We start from the raw sequence: 20,959 nt of genomic DNA on the forward strand, positions 1-20,959 counted from the left end.
TCATTTACTGTGTAAAATAGATATATATTCTCATTTTAGTAATTTTATGAATAACTCCATTTCCAACCATTCCTTCTTTATTCCTGTCCGGGCCTGATTCTGCAATAACACAGCGTTAACAGCTGCTCTATTTCTTTCTCTGCGGTTCTAATAGAACTATAAACACTAAATGAATCATGTAATCATTAAGCGCTGAGGTGTGAATGAAACATTCAACATGTAGCTTTATATGGATATTATATATCTGGATGTTATGATGGAATCTCAGGAGCGCACACCTCTTCATGAACAGGTGGCGTTCATCAGGATGAAACCAGCCATTTACAATGAATCTGATGTGAAACACGTGTGTGAATAAACCTCACGGAAATAAGAAAGAGAGAGATTTAGGATAAGAGTATAAATATGTTCTTGCATGAGGCTCAGTGTCATCAGTAAATTGAATCTTGTGGCTGATTGGGTTCATGTCAACAACACAGTGACAGTCTGAGCCTTTCCAACACATGACAGTAATGCACACAGGCATTTTAATGGCACTTTGAACTCTACTGCCTACACTGACAAATGCTACTTTTTTTTTTTTTTTTTTTAAACATAATGAGATAATTTGAAATTTTTTTTCTCCCCTCAGATTTAACTTTTGCATGGGTTTCTCTTTACATATAAATAAAGAGCCCTGGATGACTCTTTGAGCCAATAAAAGGACCTTTTTTAGCAGGCAGCCCTTTTCTCCCATAGGTCAGATCTGGGAGACGATGGTCCGACTTTGAAAACCAGACCTGAACCCACAGATGGACTGAGGTCTGTTGGATATGGAGGAACGTAACTAGTCACATAAAAATTAATCAAATTCCACTGACAGACAGATCTGGGGGTCAAACTTGATTCAGGTAGTCCAATGTTGATACTCAACTAAAATGACTTTTTTGCCGCCTTTTATAGTCGAGTATCAATGAAGGATTCGCAAATTAAAATATTAAAAATGTTGTTTTTTTTTTTAATCTCTACAATCAGTGAGGCAGCACTTTAATGTTTCAGCTCTCGTCTGTCTCGACTCAGTCAGCGTCTTTCTTTTGATCTGGGAAGACGGAGGTGAGTTGAGGTGTGCGCCTGTGTGTATGTGTGTAAAGTGGGAGGGTCCGGGCGGCGAGCCTCATGTGCCTTTACCGAAAGGCCCGCTGTGCCGCTGATTGTGGTGACAGCCGAATCCGGAGTTGCCTGACTGATTGGCAGGTGACGCCGCGCCGCCGCTCTCCCTCTCAGACTTCTGACACTGAGGCAGTTCTTTCTGGCAGGGCTCCATGGTAACGGCCACGCCGACGCCGCTCCGCCCGGACGTCATGTGCGTCACCTCCGACCATGTGTCTTTTTCTGGGTCGTAACACTCCACGCTGTCCAGGAACGTCTCACCATCGTAACCTCCTGCGGACACAACGATGATGTTTTATTCTATGAATAAAGTCTCGTTTATTTATGAATTACATTAGTAACAGCATCCAATAACATTATGAGTTATTAGTCTGCTTCGTACATCAGTGATCTGAAAACAAAAGAAGTCAGGCTGTAGTCTGCTCCTCACCCAGCACATAGATGCGTCCGTGTAATGCAGTGACTCCCAGAGCACTGCGCCGGTGCCTCATGGAGGCAGCAAAGCTCCACGTATCAGTTTCCACGTCGTAGCGCTCCACCGTGTTCAGCTGGTTGGTGCCGTCGTAGCCGCCCATCACAAAGATTTGATTCCCCAGAGCGCACACACCTGCAAGGAGGTCAAAGGTTTAGTTTATTCAAATGTCATTGGAACAACAGTGGAATAAGACTGTAAACATGCTATAAATCAGAGTTGGCTGAATTCTAGGTGCGTTAATCTCTGCAGCTACAGCAGCCGGCAGTCATTTACATAGATATTCTAGAGGTGAAAAATACACACGACACTTATACAGAATAGTCAAACATTAACTTCTGTACTGAACCCTTTACATAAATACTTCCATAATGAAAGCAGCAGTAGCTTATATTTAATTATGACCCAGTAAGAGATGAATATTGCTTCATATTGTGTGCATATTAGGATCAATACAGTTTTTTTTCTTGCCGGCTGGTATTAAGATTTTGTAGTTTTGTAGTAAGACATGCAACAAGGCTTTCTGGCTGGAATCACATTGGTGACATTGCATTTATATGACGTGTCTAAACCACTCGGCTACCATGGCGCCCTTCCTGTCTGGTTTAAATCCCTCTTTTGATCTCACTAACACAAACCGGAGGGGCCTACTGAAGCAGATAAGAAGCCTTTCATATTTTGAAAACATGGATGGAAACTTGCAGGGCCGAGTCTGCAGAGCCTGACTTCCAGAGACGTATGTTTCTCATTAGCTTTCTATTTCTTTCTCACCAGCTCCGGAGCGCACGGTGTTCATGGAGGCCATAGTCTTCCACTCGTCCCTCTCTGGGTTGTAGCACTCGCAGGAGCTGAGCCGATTGGCCCCGTCGAACCCCCCCACGGCGTAAAGCAGCCGGTTGATGACTGCTACACCCACACCGATACGCCGCGTCAACATGGGGGCTACCAGCTGCCACTGGTCCCTTTCTGGATCATACCTATGGAGCAGGAACATTTGATTAAAGACGTTCGTTGTCACAGCTACGCCTGAGGTCGGCCCGGTGAACGCTGCAGGTGGACCGCTGCTTGTTGAGTCATGGAGCTGCCAGCTGTTTCATTTCACCTACAAGTGATGAGCTTCACATTACAGCAGACACAGTCTGACTGCTGCACTGATCAGTCACATCTTTTCTCTGAGTCATTACTCGGCCACTCAGACACCTGATGCATGTTCCTTCTTCACAGCCACTGTAGTTTGCCTGGTTAACATTTGACATATGGTCACTGCTCTCTTCCTGCCTCATCTGACGACTGAAGCAAATGTTTCAACAGAATTAAAATCATTTACATGATTCAGTGTATTATAGACAAGCTGACAGGTTAAGGATTGTGCCGGAGGTCTCTGTCTGGGTTGGAAATATATGAAACACTTGGTGGTGGGATGTTTTGATGGTCTGGCTTCCTAACATCGTCCAGCCGCTTTTTTTGTTCATTAAAACTGATGTGGTTGCTGGTTCACAGTCCGGCCCAACTGCTGAAAGGAAGCTATTCTACAGCTGTGAGTTCTAAAGTGTGTGAAGGACGGTGGGTAGTTAACTCGAGGTTACAGAGTGTTTCTCTTCACGCTCACACTGAGAAAAACAATGACAACTGACTCCATTTTTAGCTATGACATCATTTACTGTTTAGTTTTCAATCACACAAAAATATTTCACTGGAGATTCAAACTTCCTCACTGCTGAGCTGCGTGAACTAAGAATAGATGGCAGGAAGTAGAACAAAAGGCTATAAAATCAATCAATTTCCAGGAAGTTACCCGATTCCTGATTTCAGAGGAATCATTGACTCAATCCAGTAAACAGACCAGTGAATAAACCTGTATTACAAATGAGCTCGGCTGGACTTTAGTCACATATCGTTTCCCTGCTTTGTTTTTGAAGTCAAACCACAGAAACACAAACATACTGACAGATAAATCATCTTCAACCTGTTGCTGGTTACAGGATGAGGTCAGTGTTACATGTTTTTATTGTTATAAAGGATAAATGAGGATAAATTCATTGTTGGTTTCGGTTGATAATACTTTAACCATTCACTTACCTTTCCACACTATTATGATGAATACACCCATGTGATCCCCCGACTGCATATATCATGCCGTCGATGACGCCGACTCCGATTCGGTTCCTGGGCACGCTCATCGGCGCGCACGGCAGCCAGCAGTTGTTCATGGGATTGTAGCAGTCCAACGCGTTCGAGTCCATGTTGCCATCAGGTGCGTTGTTCCTTCCACCGACAGCGTAGAAAAGCCCGCTGATGACGCAGGCTGCCAGGCCGCTGCGGGGTACCTGCAGGTCCGCTAGTCTCAGCCAGGCTCCCGAACAGGGATTATACGCCTCCAGGTAGCTGAGGGACTGACGGAAATAGCCCCCCGCTGTGTAGATGAGCTGTGGCACCTTGGGGGTTCGGCAAGAATAGACTTTGGTGGGTTTGTGGAGGGTGAGGTCCTGGAAGATCTGGGCAAGGTAGTCTTTACACTGTGGGTCCCAGTCCAGAGACTGGAGCTGAGCCTGCAGGAAGTTGGGGGTCAGGGAATGGCAGCGGACGGCCTGGAGTAAGGCCTGGACGTACGGTCGCCGGTTCTCTCGGTCGTAGCGCACCCAGGCCACGCACGCCTGGAAGACTTCAGACTCGCAGCGCACGTTGAGCTCATCGCGGCTGATGAGGGTCACCAGCTGGCAGTGGGACAAGTTAAAGAACTCCTCCTGCGTCGCCACCTGGGAACAGAAGGGATGAAAACTTTTAATAACCATTTTTATAATACGAGTCCAGAGCTCTAGACTGAAAATAAAAGAAGAATCTAAACAAAAGTGTCAAAAAGTCATGAATGAATATAATGTTGATTATATAGAGTCTAGAATTCAGAAAGTACAGCTGCAACCAGTTCATTCAAGACAAAACGACATCCTCAGACTGCTTCATCTGATTGATATTCACTTCCAGAGTTCACAACTGCATAAGACGAAGCATCAGACACTTATAAGTGAGAAGCTGGAAGCAGCAAATTTTGGGCATTTTTGCTTGAAGAATTGCTGCCAATCAATTTTCTGTTCTGTCGACTGATCACTTCAGCATCAGCTGGCTGTCAAACCAGTGACCAGAAACCGCTTCAATAAAACCAGACAGTAAATCATGCTTCTGTAGGACACTTTGGTCAAATATAAAGAACATTTGGGAGACAATACAGTGGAGAGATAAGGCTTATTTAGACTGAACTGCAGGGACATTTGACTTCCCGGCATTTCTAAATCTCTGGAGAGACAGTACACAATCAAATATTGTATTATTTGTATATTATTATTTTTTTGAGAAATACAAAAAAAACCTTTTTTCATGTGTGTTTTGACATGAACTCAAAAAAAAGCAGATATCAGAACTGCTGAACACGACAGACTCAGTAAGCTGTCTAACCTGTCTGTGTCATCTTATCAGCTCACAATATCAAGTGTCCTTTCATTTCTTTTATGCTGCAAGTGTACTGCCATCTCTTGCAGTCAGGTATGCTCCGACCGCAGATAAAGCAACACACACTACTCACTGTGACTCATGACGTGACTAACTTCCCTCAGAAGGCAGCGAGTGAGTCTGAAGCGAAAGATTCAGCCAACAGAAACCACAATGGAACAAGTGAAACAGCATTTGCTTACACTGCCAAACACTTACACGAGTCCCAGGTACAAAAAAAATTTATATATATATGTGTGTGTATATAAATATAAATCTCTCTTTTTCAGTCATGAGCCATGTAGATAAATTTATAACATGTCAGTGTGTTTGTTTTTAGATTATATCATCAAACCTCCACTCAGTCTCTTTCTGCTTCTTTCCATTAATTCAAATTTTAAAGTACAGAGTACAATTTCAAGTACTGTACTTCTCTACACATGTCAACCCACATTTTGCCCTTTTGCGCCGTCCTCTGTCTGAGTCACAGTGAGTCAAAGCTCACTGTATGTGTGTTGTTGTTAAGATACTGGTCATGTTTCCTCTTGTGTAACCAATAAATAAATAAATAAATTCATGTCTCTGCGGCTGATGACACAGTAGCAAATCACCACTAAATGGTACCATAAAAATTTATTTGCCACAATTAAACTGGAAGAAGAAGCAGCAGCTCTTCAGGTGCAAAGCCTGCAGGACGCCACCTTTGTTCAGGCGTATTTCTGACATCAGTCCTTTGAATATGTGGCTTATTATGACAGTAGAACAGCAGAGCTTTCATTTCAAATGCTGTTCAGTTTCACCTGGCTGAAGTTCATGTAGATGTATTCCCGGGCCTTCTGGTGGAGCTCCGTGCAGCCGATCTGCTCGGCGAAGTTGGCGATGCCGATGGCGTTACTGGGGTCGAGCTGCTGGACCAGGAAATCACAGCAGGCCTTGACGACGCTGTCTATCTGGTACATGACTGCTCCGTTCATCACGTGAATCACACACTTCTCCCCCACAGAGATGCTGGCTGTGTAGGCAAACTCTATCAGTCTGTCCATTACCTGAATGGGGGGGGAGGAGAACGTGAGGATGGAAGGATGGGAACGCATAGACGAGAAAGTTGATGGGAAATAAGCAGGCAGAAAAGATTGTGGCTATTTGTGTGCCTATTCATTTCTCCCAGGAAGAGAAGCACAGATCGGCATCTCTAAAACAAACAAGTGGTTGATACTTTGTCCGTTTGTGTATTCATGTGAGCTTAGTAAACAGGCGAAGTAAAAGAGGTCAAACTGAGTGTTCTTGGCCAAGTTTTGTTGTACTTTTCCGTGTGTACACTTCTACTGCACTCATTTACAAAAAAACTAATCCTTAAAGGAAGGATATCATCATACAGAGTTTCACATGAAACTAGTGACTGATGTCAGTTTCTGTAATTACATTTTTATATCTCGTTAATGGAGGAAAATGTGGCCACAGACTCTAAGATGATGTCATCAGTCTGTACATACATGTAACATCTGTCTGTATCTGTCCCTGTACATTAATTACTGCATATTACTGACATAAATGACAATTTTATTATGATACTACATTCAGAGCCATTGGAAGCCTCTATCTGTGATAATTGAAATGTTTTTACCTAGAAGCCACTTCCTCTGGTTGTTAGGACCATGTTGCCATGGCAATAACAGAAAAACTTGAACATCAGCAGCAGTTTTGGTTTCTTTCAGTTAAACACTGTAAACAATCATGTTTGTGTTGGAAAGCAGAATATTTTTTTATTGTACATTTTTTAAACATTGTTCACATTAAACGGATAAAGGACCAGGATGTCTCAACATAAAGACCTTTAGAGCAGCCGTGACTGTGATTAGACCCTGAATCATGTTTAAAGCAGACATTTTGACGGCTGACTCACCCTGGGGTGGATCCCCTCGATGGGCACCAACTCCATGCCGCACTCCTTCAGGCCGTTGGTGAACATGGCCCTGAAGACCGGGGAGGAAGAGGCCAGCACCACCTTGTGAGCCACAAAGTCCACCGCCTCCAGGTCTTTGTAGCGCACGCGCAGCGTCACGTCGCAGAGCTGCCGCTCCAAACGCAGCTCGTTCATGATGGCGAAGGCGGCTGCCGTGTGGCTCTCTAGCGTGTAGCTGAAGACGCGGTGGCCGTTGCGCGTGGACGGAGTCACCAGCGCTTTGCATTCTGTCAGGCACTCTGTCATTTCCTACCCTTTCTCCTCCTCCTTGGTCTCTTTCTCAAGAACAGCGGGCGGCGTTATGGGGCATCCTTGCACCATGCGCGGGCATGAGTAAAATAAAAGAAGAGGAACCTGGCGGACAGCTTCACAGAAAATCTCCAGGCTGATCTTTGGAAGAGTTCAAATGTGATTTATGTGGACATGAGGATTTCCTTGCTCTGTTCAGTACTTGAGTCCAGCCGTACCGCTCGTTACGGCATCACTAGAGACTTCTTCTGTGCGAGCTGTCAGTCATGACTGGCTGCTCCGTCACATGTTGCAGTTCCATCATGATCAAAATATCTTAAGAGTTGAGAAGTTCTCTGGGTTCGTCCGAGGTTTAACTTTGCAGCGGAGAGTGAAAAGAGCTGAGCAGGTACAACAAGACTCAAATAAATCACTTTTAGTTCAACTGTCTGTGGTGTCAAAGCTGTTATCTTTCCACTCTCGGGGGATGTCAATCAACTCTGTCAAAGACAAAAAGTCTGTTGCAGTATGCGTCTCTTTTTTTGAGGTTTTTGACAACAAATTACTCAAAAGTCTTCAATAAAACAATTCATCAGGATTCAAAAAATGAAAAAATAAAGATGAACTTAAATGCTTATGAGATTCACCAGCGGGTCGGGTGCAGCCTTTCCTATTGATTACTCCAGAAAATGACAGAAATGTCAAATGTACTGGTTCATTTGTACTGATGTAATAACTAAAAGCTCCTTCCAGCAGGCTGCACTTCTGCTGAGAGCTGCAGACTCAGATACTGTCGATGAGGCAGTGGAAGGTTTGTTGAGGAAAAAAAAAAAAAAAAGAGGGTCGAGTGCCAAAAGTGTCATAAGCGTAACGTGGAGCTCTTGGGAATGGAGGAGGAGGGTTTGGAGGGGGGTGTTAGGTAGCTTTCTCCGGAGACCCTTTCCTCGAGATCGCCCAGTTAAGGAATTTGTTTGCACCGCTGTGTTTACTAGGAAACTGTTGGCTCAGCTGAGAACTGGAAATAAAGAGGGAGAGAGAGAGAGAGAGAGAGAGAGAGAGAGAGAGAGAGAGAGAGAGAGAGAGAGAGACAGTGAGCACGTATGTAGCAGCTGAAACAATTAATAATATTCAGTTTATAATCCTTCCACTGTTGAAACCAGTGATCATGTCTAAACATCTGAGATAAGATCGGATTAGCCTTTATTTGTCTCCCTTAGGAGAAATCTGTCTTCGAGAGAACACAGGTGATGAAGCAGCACACACACACACACACACACACACACACACACACACACACACACACACACACAATATATATCCATACACAATCACACAACATCTATACACTCATCTGCTAAATGCTGACAAACACATCGTCTTATGTAACATGTGGCTCTCCATCAGTGTCTTCGTATTAACTTACACAGCAAAAGTTTATCTACTCAAAGACACGCTGTGTTGGTTTTTATCATCATGCCTCTCACACCCATGGTGTTCTTCCTGGTGCAGTTCACTAAGGTCATGGCTTCCTACTTTTCATGATGAGTACGCTGCTTTTCACCGATCGTTAAAAAAAAAAAAACCAAAACAGTTCCTCTCATCTTCGGCTCAGAGGTGTCTCTGATAACAATAAGATTCAATCTCTTCCTCTTGAACGAGTGAAAACAAGCTTAAACTTGTTACTTCCACATCTGGACCTAAAAGTAGAATATTAGCAAAAACGGACGAGTATGTGTGTGTGTGTGTGTGTGTGTGTGTGTGTGTGTGTGTGTGTGTGTGTGTGTGTGTGTGTGTGTGTGTGTGTGGGAGTGATGTCCGTTTTGAAGGACGCTGGAGTGACTTAAATTAGGCTTGAATTTAGCTGGCCAGCATGACTGAGTGTTTTTTACTGTGTCCTGTGACCAATCCAGCTGAGGGGGGGGCAGGAACAAAGGGGATGGTTTGTGCAACACCAGGCCAACAATACCCGAGCACACTCACAGTGATTCTTACGAACAACAGACACATGCAAACACATGTACACAAGTCATGTAACAATTTCACAAAAAACAAACATCTTCGGTTCAGCATCGAGGGCTGTTTTTCATTTTAAAAACTCAAATCCACTGCAGTGGCTGATAAAATAAGCAGGAGCTTTGCAGACCAGCATGGAAATTAATACTTCTTTTGGGAATAAGTGGGCTCAGGTCCATGGAGAAGAACACTTTGCACTGTTGCACACCATTAAAACGACCTAGAGGCTCGCTGCAGAAATAATGCCTCCCCTTTTCAGTCAGTTGAACTTCTCCTTTACAGTTTATGAATCGACTGTGATAGCGACACATTCAGCGGTGGCTAATTATCTGTCCGCTGTTCTCCGATCGGGAAGAGTCAGAGTTACTCAGCAACAATGCAGCTGTGAGCGTTCACAGTTATATAACAAAGCACACATAAGTTGTGCACACACACATACACACACACACACACAGGCGCAGTAATCATTACCTGAAGTGGTGATAAGAGGACGCAGTGCACTGGCCAGTTTATAAGCCTCACTGCTTCCCATTCTGCAATAAGGTTACTGTGTCCAACTCACAGATGAAGCGAAACAAAACACTAAATGATGTCTGGGCATTCCCCCCCCCCCTTCCCCCCCCCTTCTTTTTTTTTTTTTTTTTTTTTACCAGATGGTGACACGTCAGTGGCTATCATAGAGCTTGTCATGAGCACAGTCAGCCAGCAGTTAAGTCCACCATAATATGAAACACACTGCGATTCTGATTTACCGCTGTGCTTTCCTCCCTCCAGGTTTCTGGGTAAAATAGTTTCACAGGAGAACATATTGCTCAACTCGCTCGCTCGCTCGCTCTGCGAGGCAGACACAAACCGCTTGCTGACAAACAGGCTCTCAGTATCCACCGAATCTAAGTTTGTACCTGATTCATGGCTCTGATGTTTCCTGCAACAAATAAATACAGTGACAGTTTCCGCCAGGTATGACATTTAAAAGATAATTCAGCCTTGAAACAGCTTCAAGAGCATTTTCAGCACATGCTGACACATGGCAAGATATTTATTGCCTGATAAAACCTGATAGGAGCTGAAATGATGGTGATTAATGGCAATTAATTAACTGATTAACTGAACATTTGTCTTTCCTGATAACCTGTCATCATTTAAATCATTTTACAAGCCGAAATGCCTCAAATCTGTTGGTTTTGCCTCCTCAAATGTGAAGATTTATTGCATTGCTTTGTCTGATATGGCAATAAATTAACTTTCTTTGAGTTTTGGACTAGAGACATCACCTTAGGCACTATTTTCTGACATTTCATGAATGATTAATTGACAAAATCGAGAAAGCTGATTCATCTGTAATGAATAACACAGTGACATCAGTGGGTACAGTGACACTTATGAACCAAACACACATCCTTATACGCTGTGTGAGAAAGTTATCTCACAGAGTGTGAAAAGATTAAACCATTAGTCTCCGTAACAACTTCAGTGACCCCTGGTAGACCCTGCACCCCAGTTTGGGAACCACAGTCCAGGCCTGCAATCTTTGGATGCCATTCAGCGCGGATTGCCCAATAACTCAGGAGATTCAAACTTTAAAGTTGAGCAGCTTTATGGAGAGTTTCATCTGGCAGGAGACATAAAAGGATACAAGGATACAAAAGCGGCAAAAGAGGACGAAACGAGAGTGAAACAAATGTGTTTAACGTGTTTCACGGAGCAGTTTGGCAACGAGCTTTCCTCAGTGACTCATCCTGAACTCTCCAACGAGCAAACAGTAGAACTGGATGTACCAAAACATGACCCAGAAGTGAAGCCAGTCCTTACATAAACCCAGCTGGGACTGGATTTCCGCACAATCTAACCAACATTGAGAGTTTCTATCCACACACACACACACACACACACACACACACACACACACACACACACACACACACACACACACACACACACAAAGCACGCACCGTTTCCCCCTCCAGTCTAACGTTCATCATTTCTGCGCTTGTTTTGATAAAAATAATCCGGGGCACGCACGGAAAATAAGGGCAACACAGGTGAAGCAGGCTCGACTGAAGCCTCTGTTTGGTTTTTGCGACAACAGACTCAACGTGCCCATGACTAACAGCCGGAGACACCGCAAATAACAAGTTAAACGTTTCGGAAATTGAGCTGACAGCAGAACAGGCTCCTAATAATAACGTTAGACAGTAGCGTAACGGCTGTGAGCCGAGCCGAGCACAAAAATGCTAACAAAGCGGCAGCCAAACATATTCCTACCGGCTCCTCTTCGCTTTAAAATGCAACAACACAACAGCTCATCCTGAACAATATTGAAACCTTAAATCTGTAGTTAATAAAAGAAACTCACGTAGTCTAGTTCAATTCCTCCATCGCGGTGTGCCGATCTGTGCGCCACATATAGGAAGGAGGGGGGAAAGCTGTAACTCACCGTGACTAAGCATTGTACCGGCCTCCTCTCGCCTTCACAATAAGAGTCCGCCTCCACAGCCTCCATTCACGAGTAACGGAGGCGAAACGTGTCCCGAGGGACAAGGCTTTTATTGAGAAGGAGACCTCCGCGTGAAGGAAAAAGCAAGGCCAACTGTTGGCAGGCTGCCAGAAACTGAAGCTTTACGTCAATCAAATAATGCAGAGGTTCTCAAACTGGGGTACGGGGACCCCCAGGGGGTCTTTGAAGGGGTTCCCGGGGTCCCCAGCAAAAAGGGGGAATAATTTATTTTCACCATAATTCCGTCCATAAGTAACACAATGACAGAATGTATGACTTTTACTCATGGGTTTCATACACTTTCTGTAATAAAACATCTAAAAGCAAAAAAAATCTTATCAGATGGGGGTCTGTGGTCTAATTTGTGTCAGTTTAGTGAGAAAGTAAGAAACTTTATTTATATAGCACCTTTCAAGAGCAGAGATGTGACAAAGTGCTTCATGGAGGAGATAAAGCAAGTGTCCACAGATCTTAAATTTAAAGGGAGAGAGTTCCAATGTTTAGGAGCCACAACCTCAAAAGCACAGTTTTAAGCCTTGTTTTAGGAACAACCAGCAAACCCTGATCAGAAGACCTTAGAGACCTGCTGGTGACACAGGGCTGCAGTAGATCTCTAATGTATACAGGTGCCTGACCATGCAGAGCTCTATAAGTGATCACAAGAACTTTGAATTGGATTCTGAATTTGATGGGGAGTCAGTGAGGAGCAATCAGAATCGGTGTCACGTGAGACTTTTTGGAGGACCTGGTCAAGAGTTTAGCAGCAGCATTTTGGACCACTTGTAAACAATCCAGGGATGTTTTGCTGAGGCAGGTGAAAAGGGAGTTACAGTAGTCAAGACGGGGCGATATAAAAGCATGAATTAACATTTTCATATCTGCTTGTGGGCCTCAGCTTTGCAATGTTTCTCAGCTGGAAAAAACAAGAGCGAATCAGACACTTGACATATTGATCCAGAGTCAGAGCCTGGTCTATAGTAACACCTAGATTTCTTATGGATGATTTAACCAACGATTTAAGAGACCCAAGAGGTCAAGGGGTTCTTGACATGAAAACATTTGAGAACACTTAGTAACAAGTTGAGAAGGATATTCTAATAAGAAAAGTAAAAGTAAATCAGAAGCAGAAATTGTGCAATGCAAATTCACTAAAATCACTAAAAAGCAGTTCATTTTGACATTGTGGAGGTACATTACTTAATATAAAGGCTATCGTTAATGATGTTTAATCAAAAACATATGTGTTGCTTAAGAGAATTAGGCACAGGGTAAAATGTCCTCATACCCACAATCGCTTCCTCATTTATATGTGTACGTCACCTTTCTTGTTTCCTTCCCTAAAAAAATCCCATGCTTGTGAATGTCTCCTACAGTACAGCTGCCTGACAGAAATATACTCAAGGCAGATGCTGGTGCAGTAAGTTTTTCTTCCTCTTGGATAAGTCAGGTCAATACAATACAGTATGAATACTGTAATCTCTAGTCTAGCTTACATCCACAAGGTGGCAGCAAAGGACAGCTGTGAGGTTGCAGATGCAAAGATCCTGCTCAAAAATATATTACGTGTTGTCGAACAATAATGATAATAATACATTTTATTTATAAGCGCATTTCAAGACACCCAAAGACATTTTACAAATCCAATACCAATATCAAATACATAATGAGATAAAACAACAGCAACAACAATGAAATATATATACAGATAGAAGAATACACATTACAAAGCAGCAGGAAAGGCCAATCTAAACAGGTGAGATTTCAGTTGTGATTTAAAAGAAGCAACAGATGACGCAGACCCAGAGTTTAGGGGCCAGCCACACTGAAGGCCCTGTCGCCCACAGTGCGGAGCCTGGAGGGGGGACTGGAGAGTAGATGTACATCAGAGGAACATAGGGATGGAGATTGGATAGGCAGGGGGCGCCAAGCCATGAAGAGATTTGTTAACAAGGAGAAGTACTTTAAAACAAATGCGGTATTTAACTGGGAGCAAGTGCAAACAAGTTAAAATCATCATGAACTACCGGTAATTACACAGTTCAAAAATATTGAAAGCATTGTTCACCAAAGCATTGCCACGTAACCAGGATTCACAGATGATTCAACAATTAATTAATGCTAAGATTAAAATCTCCACTCCCTCGGGCTTAATGAAATTGATGTTGAAGCATCAACAGCCATGAAAAATCCTTGATATGATGTGACAAGCCTTGAATCAGCCTTCATTTATGACTCTGCAGCTGTGTCTGAGCCTCTGTCCTAACTGTGTGAATAGTTCCAGTCAGATGAATTAGGTGGCTTAGCCTCGGGGCTCCAAATGGATATTCCTAGACAAGTGTCATGCTGTCTGTCTGCTGCTCATGTATCTGAAGTTAATGCTGCACGTGTGTACTGCTCTAGGATCAGTTTTGTGATTATTCTCTAATATAATACACCATTTTTTCTATTGTAAAAGTTACTACTCTCTACATCTTTAATGCAAGTCTGTTGGGGCTGGCAGTAGTGATCGGGACACATGACTTTATGACTTATGACTTCCACCAGTCCAGTTTGTTGTATAATTTCAACAGAAGGAAGGAAACTGGGGGAGAGGAAAGATTCCCTCCCTTGTTGACCTCTGTCAACAGGCACACAGCCAACATCTGGAGAAACACCTGTAAATGATATTAAAGGTATCCCAGTGCCATGTGGTGCCATTTATTGTACATAAGTATGTATTCGGCTCACTGAGGGTTAAATCAAAAGTGAAACAGCTATACACTTTACAAGGCTGCCTGTTTGGTAGCATTCTTGCAGCGAATGGATGGTTATATGAGAGGTGTGAAAAGTTCCATTTCCCTGAATAGATTACTGCATGTAAAAGTTTGCACAAACTAAACGATTGCTTTCTGCTACAGGTAAGATACATTCAGTGGGGGTTGGTAATGTTTCAAGTTTTAGATTTGAAAGATGTCCTATGAGCTCTGGCAATCTCCCACCTTTCATGGTTGCAAAATAATTCATTCATTTCACATTTTCCAATCTTGGAATTTGTTACATTCATATAAATCAAATCACAAAGCAGTTTTTCTTAAATCTACAAGCCAAAACACTAAATAAAACCCTTACAATATTTCCCCTGAACCGTGCCCCATAGTAGAGTTATGTCTCTTTCAGTACTGGGCAACTTTAACAAAGTTGGATTAACAGTCTGCTGACTTTGTCCTTTTTAAAATATGTACAGCTACGATAGAGCAACATTAAAGCCAGCTGCAGATCTCTCTCTGTTTCAGCCATGACAAGCGTGGACAGCAGGTCAGAGTGTGGTGAAGGCCAATCTCACCCACAGGTTGACAGAAGAAGGAAAAAGAAAAATTGAGTGTTCGGTCTTTGAATAAAAGGTGCATTGTATGGTGCTTTAGCTGTCCTGACACATGCAGAGCTTGTAGAGAAGCACAGTATGTAGGCCAATGCCATTACCAGATGTGAGACAAGGGGGCTGATTTCCTGTTGCGCTTCTTCAAAAAACCGGTTCCTCCATTCATACAATCTCTGCTACACAAAGAGAAATACATACTGACTTATGTCAATGTACAGTTTCAGACATACAGTGGAAATAAACTCCTTAGAAACATTCAAGAAAACATTTTATTTCTTTTATGAAAAGAAAGGTAAAGTTTGCTAGTCGTTTGCTGTTACAAAATAGATATAATTTACAATACAGATGTTATGAAAAGTCTTTAGAAATACAAAAATACAAAGTTCACTACATGAATTACAGTACAAAAAAAACACACACTGCCTCATTTGTCAATCAAAGTCCTGAAAGACTGCATTAAAAAAAAACATTTGAAAAAAATCTGACATAAAACTCATTCATAAAAAGAAAAATGACATATTCAGTACCTCAAACTACAACCAGATATGTTCTGTTAACATGATGGATAGTGACAGGAAGTATTGTAATAATTGCACTGGGATGAATTTTCCCTGATTCCACATGATTTAGCTTACAAGTGCAGGCACATTCTTGTCTTTAAAACTCCTGATGCAGCTGGATGATAGTGATTAATAACATCTGCAACTTTATTTGCAAGAAATATAATCTTTAAAACAATAATTTATTGGGCTTATACTTACAAGTGATGTAATTGCAGCTGATTTGTTGTCAGTCTAACGATGTCATGACATAAGGGAAACAACAGCATGTTGTTTTTTGCTGTGACAGCTTTTCTGTAGATGCTAGAATGTCATCTGAAGAATTGGACACCAACCCCAACAACTCTCAATTTGGTATCAGATAACCAATGTCTGTCATTTCAAAACCGGGGGATTTTGGTTTTGTGGTTCCCTCCCTCCCACATATATGCCACAGCATTCTTCAGAGCAAAAAGCATAAGAACCACTCTTCTCTTTCCTGTAACCTCCCCGTAGGTCTCGTCTGCATCACGTACGCAGATAGTGTCGGGTGCTCTATGCAATTTTATCATAGCAAATCTAGCGCACCTTGGGCCTTCGAACCAGCAAAATCCAGGTGTTTGCAGATGGACAGATTACAAAATGCACATATTGGAAATAGTTGCGCTGTATTTAAGGCACTTGAATGAGAAAAAAAAGGAAAAGAAATGAACCCAGCAAGTCATTTTCAGTCACAAGAGTCTTTGGGTTCATCCTTCCAGACTTTGATACAAACTACAGAACCACAGGAAAAAAAAGTCCAAGGCTGCTTCTCCATTCACAATGGTTTTTCAGTGCAAATTAGTTAAGGAAAGGCTACATCTACACATACAAACGTTGCTTTTTCACATTCGAGTGGCTTCCTCATAGCCTTTTGTTCCATATTCATTGATATGGTTATGTTGCCATAACTGCACCACTTATGGTGCAGATGTGTGTTAGATGCCTCCATATTTCATAAACCGTCTGTTTCTGGCTTTACTCCAAATTCGAGACAACCAGAAATGGTTCCTTTTTATCAAAGGTGTGCTACATGTCCTCTGTTTAGTGGGACACCCGTTCATATACTTCAACTCAATCAGAGAGTCTATGTTCTTAAGGCTTGAAGAGTTTGGGATAGAGGGCCTTAATGGGAGATGGGGTGGTGATAACGTTCCCAGAGGAGATCGTAGTCTCTAGTCCCCCTTCTAACTTCTGGGAGGCCACCTCGGTTTTACTGAAACTACACTCCAGGAATGGCATCCCAATCTTCTTCACCTGACCATCTCTAGTCATGAGACACGGCCGACAGAGCAGCCTCAGAATGGCTCTCCTCATGTCCTTGCTGGTCAGAGTATAGATGATGGGGTTGAGGAGTGAGTTGACCATGGCGACTCCAAGGAAATAATCAGCCTTGTAGAGCAAGCGGCAGCTGCGAGTGGGGAAGAAAAAATCCAAGAGGAGGAGGAGGAAGAGGGGCAGCCAGCATGCAATGAAGACACCCAACACAATGGTGACTGTCTTGAGGAGGGCGATGTACTTCTGTGACTTCCTCGCTAAGCCCTTTCTCATGCTGCCTGACAGGCCCATCCGCTGACGCTGCGTGTTGCTGCGGACAATGCGGAAAACCCTGGCATAAAGGACCACGATGGCAAGGAGCACTGCACTGAACACAGATACGCAGCAGAGGATGTAGCTCTTGGCATAAAGTGGGAGAACTGTTGAACACTGGTTCAGTCTGTGGATGCAGTTCCATCCCAGGATTGGTAGGACCCCCAAAAACCCTGCAAGGGCCCAACTTGCACCGATCAGTGCCAACATCCTTCCCCGCTTTGCCCCATGGTATGGCCTCATTGTCACCATAGTAACATGACGTTCGATTGCAATGGCCAGCAGACTAATGACAGAGGCAGCCAGGGTGATGAAGACCCCTCCCTCCCTGAGGAACCATAGCAACGGCGTCAGTTTTAAAGTATAAGGTCCGGACATGATGATGTTTGCCATGTAGGCAATCCCAGCCAGTAGGTCAGACAGAGTCAGGTTTCCCAGGAGGTAATACATGGGCAGGTGGAACTTCTTGTTCCTCCAAATGGCAAGGAGAACCACAGCGTTCTCCAGGACGATGAGGAGACACACCACCAGGAACGCAATGCCCTCAGGTTTGAGACCTTCACGGTAGCGATCTCCCTGCAGCTTGCCCGTGTGGTTGTAATGCTCCACAATGACAGAGTTGTCCTGGTACTCCCAGAAGAACTGCAGGTAGCCATGAGAGGAGGGAGTAGGGGAGAAAGGGGGTATGGGTGTAGTGGGGTGACTCCCTACATGAGCAGAACTTGAGGCCTCCATGCTTGATGTTGCTTTTCTTGTATTCTGCTTGCAGTCAGTGGCTACAAAGTCATTTTTGTTGACATACTTTTGGCAGTAAGAGCTGAGAGGAATTTGTTCAACTACAAAAAAATGTCTGAGGTCCTTCAGTACATGGAGGGATTATGTGAGGTTGATACAATATAATCCAACAGAATCCCTTGGTGATTTCTGTTTCACCAGAGGACGGTGCTCTTGAGCTCTGTTTGTCCTGATTAGAAGGTTCAGACCCTGCAAAAAGAGGGAAAAAGACCATGAAAAAATGAGTGATAGGAAGAATGCTGAACCACAGTTGAGACCCTGACCTTTCATGAATCACTTGAAAACATCAAACATAAACTGTTAAAACTCTTAAAAGTGCAGATATACTGACAAAGTGGACATTCATACATCTTCAGTGCTATATTATACTGGTGTTTTGTGCATTTAGCGACAAAAAATACAACGAGTTAAAACAAATCATGAATCATAATACCACAGAGAAGCAAAGTGTGGGATGGTAGTACCGTAAATGGAAAGACATATGCAATAAACCAAATGTTTGGTGGTTTAGTTGACTGCATACACTCTCTTGTGATATTTGAGTGGGATGATATGTTACGGCATCCTGACATCTGTTAAAACAGATGAGTAATTATTGCTGCTTGTATCACGGAGCAGAATGTGATACTAAAGGCCAGAAGGACTGTCAAACAAACATTTAGTCTCTCTAAGATGTGTTTAAAGTGTATGTCGGTCATTGTAAGGTCGTTAGACAAGAACCATCTCAACATGTGCACTTAATTTGACACACATGCAGCTGCTTTTCCCCTCCAGCATCACAGTTCCATTTTCACAGTGTAGGTGAGGTGTGTTTGAAGTAACCCCGCACATGCAACTGTGCTTTAAACATAAACCTTCAACGTAAAAGACAGAAACAGCATTTACAAACCATAATCATGCATAAGCTAAAGGTTGCGGTCCCATAATCTTTGCTGACTCTGTTTTATTGAAACAATCAAGGGTGATTAGAGTTGCATTCCTTTGAGTTTCAGTTGTGTGAGGGAATGTTATTCTCGCTTCTTGAGTCATATGTTAACATTAACAAATGGACTGAAGAATTTAGCCCGTTATATCTGTTGCCAAGAATTTGGGAAATTAATGTAACTTGGCCATTTTGGCACAAGCAGTTGAAGCTAAAGTGTGAAGTCCCTCCACAGTAGAGACTGAATCTACACCAGCAAAGTAAAATATGAATGGAGATCATGAATCAATACGGATATCCCACTTTCAGATTGTTCATGAAGAGATCTGATTGTGAAAAAAGTATGTTATATTTTCATGCAGCAGCATTTTTGCTTAAAATAACGATTTTTCTTCCAAAAAAATTGTGTTTTTCTTTGCATTTAAAGAAAGAAAATCCATCGTCAAGTTTCTTCTCCTTGTGACTTTTCTACCCCGTAATGCTCTTTGTACTTTACAATCTTCTAAATCAGATTAAATTTACTTCCAAAGTTTTAGCAGTCTTTCTTTCCAATACAAGCTGTTTTAAACATTAAAGCATTCATATTAACCAAATCACAAACACTCTTAAAACTCTAAATGCAGTCATTCTGTCCTCTATACACACAACACAAATGCAACCATATCAACAATATCTTAAAACAGATTTTTCCAGTAAAAGCATCACTTATTACATCAGAGGAATCACAAAGAAAATACCTTGAAATTGTTTCAGCGTTGCCTTTATCCGCTTCTTCATCTGCTTTTCAGAGGGGAGAATCCAACTACCAAGTGACTAATAGTCAAACTGACAGGGCAGAGCGAGTGCAGTAAGACCTTAGTTGAAACATGCTACAGCTAAAGGGGTTGGTCTTAACACAAACTCCCTCTCTGTCTATGCTCTCTCTCTCTCTGCTCTCTCTCTCTCTCTCTGCATGCACACACATAGATACAGGACACTAAAGTTAAAAAACTTAAAGACTGACAGGTGAGAAGAAGCTGCAGTGATAATAACATTATGTCCATCAGTGCATTGAGTGGTTCTGATTACTCTGCCACAACAGTCGTAGCTGTGAGACTTCTTTACATTTCAAAGTTTGCGTTACTTCATTGACCGACAGGCTCATGTCAAACTAATGTCTCCCTGATATCATCATCAAGTCTCCTCTCTTCTGTTTGAAATGATGACACGATAGCAGCCAAAGAAAACTTTGCTCACACGCTCTTTTCAGATGTTCCCTATAATGTGTGAGGTCTATATGCAGAATACCACAAAGAAGATCCTCGTGGCACACACAGTCCTTTTGATAAACAGATGTTGCCAATGTCACCAGTTGTGGAAACAAGAATCTTACTGACATGTGCAACATTGGCAAGACTGCAAAATAAGCTTCCAACACCATAAAATGCTCTGAGAACAATATATAAAACACTTTAAGTATGAAAAAGTGCCTTTACCATTCAGGAGTTCATGCGTTCTAATTAAACACCACTTTCCAACTTTCCAAAGAAATAAAAAGGCTGTAAAATTGTTGCTATTTTGCTGGGAGAACCAGTTTTGAAAAGAGGCAGCTCAGTAACAATTCTCCCTGTGCCAAGTGAAATGTAGACACTAAAGCTTTTGTGTTTCTTCAGTTTAGATTTATTACTCCCACGATTATCAATTCTGCAACCTCTACTTACACGGCCAAGGAAGTGAAGTGAATTTAATTCGCATGGTTTATGCTGTAATGACGGTATCCCAGTTCCCAGAGCCTGTGAGTGACATTTCAGCATGCTTTGACATGCTTCAGTGTCTCACCTGTGAAACCTCCCCTGCAGGGCCTGCAGAAGGTTTATCAGCAAAAAAACAAAGCAGGGGAGAGGTGAGAGCGACGATATATAAGCCTAAAAT

The 20,959-nt window shown here is 42.7% G+C and overlaps 2 protein-coding genes across 3 annotated transcripts; both read right to left on the reverse strand.

Annotated features, from left to right (window-relative positions):
- Positions 1-147: 147 nt before the first annotated feature.
- On the reverse strand, positions 148-11,760 carry keap1b (kelch-like ECH-associated protein 1b). Of its 2 annotated transcripts, none has more exons than XM_044345660.1 (7): positions 11,665-11,760; positions 7,008-8,310; positions 5,905-6,150; positions 3,701-4,377; positions 2,393-2,598; positions 1,580-1,756; positions 148-1,422 (listed from the first exon to the last, which is right to left on the reverse strand). In XM_044345660.1, exons 2-7 carry the CDS (start codon positions 7,311-7,313, stop codon positions 1,154-1,156), a joined length of 1,881 nt encoding a protein of 626 aa, XP_044201595.1. In that variant the 5' UTR covers positions 7,314-8,310; positions 11,665-11,760; the 3' UTR covers positions 148-1,153. The 2 variants fall into 2 exon arrangements, with proteins under 2 accessions (XP_044201595.1, XP_044201596.1); XM_044345661.1 differs by lacking the exon at positions 11,665-11,760 and adding an exon at positions 9,780-9,873.
- A 3,653-nt stretch (positions 11,761-15,413) lies between these two features.
- s1pr5b (sphingosine-1-phosphate receptor 5b) lies at positions 15,414-19,908 on the reverse strand. Its single transcript, XM_044345664.1, has 2 exons — positions 19,786-19,908; positions 15,414-18,315 (listed from the first exon to the last, which is right to left on the reverse strand). Exon 2 carries the CDS (start codon positions 18,064-18,066, stop codon positions 16,837-16,839), a length of 1,230 nt encoding a protein of 409 aa, XP_044201599.1. The 5' UTR covers positions 18,067-18,315; positions 19,786-19,908; the 3' UTR covers positions 15,414-16,836.
- Positions 19,909-20,959: the final 1,051 nt, after the last annotated feature.

This window comes from Thunnus albacares, chromosome 3, assembly GCF_914725855.1.
Source record: "Thunnus albacares chromosome 3, fThuAlb1.1, whole genome shotgun sequence".
NCBI classification, from domain to species: Eukaryota; Metazoa; Chordata; class Actinopteri; order Scombriformes; family Scombridae; genus Thunnus; species Thunnus albacares.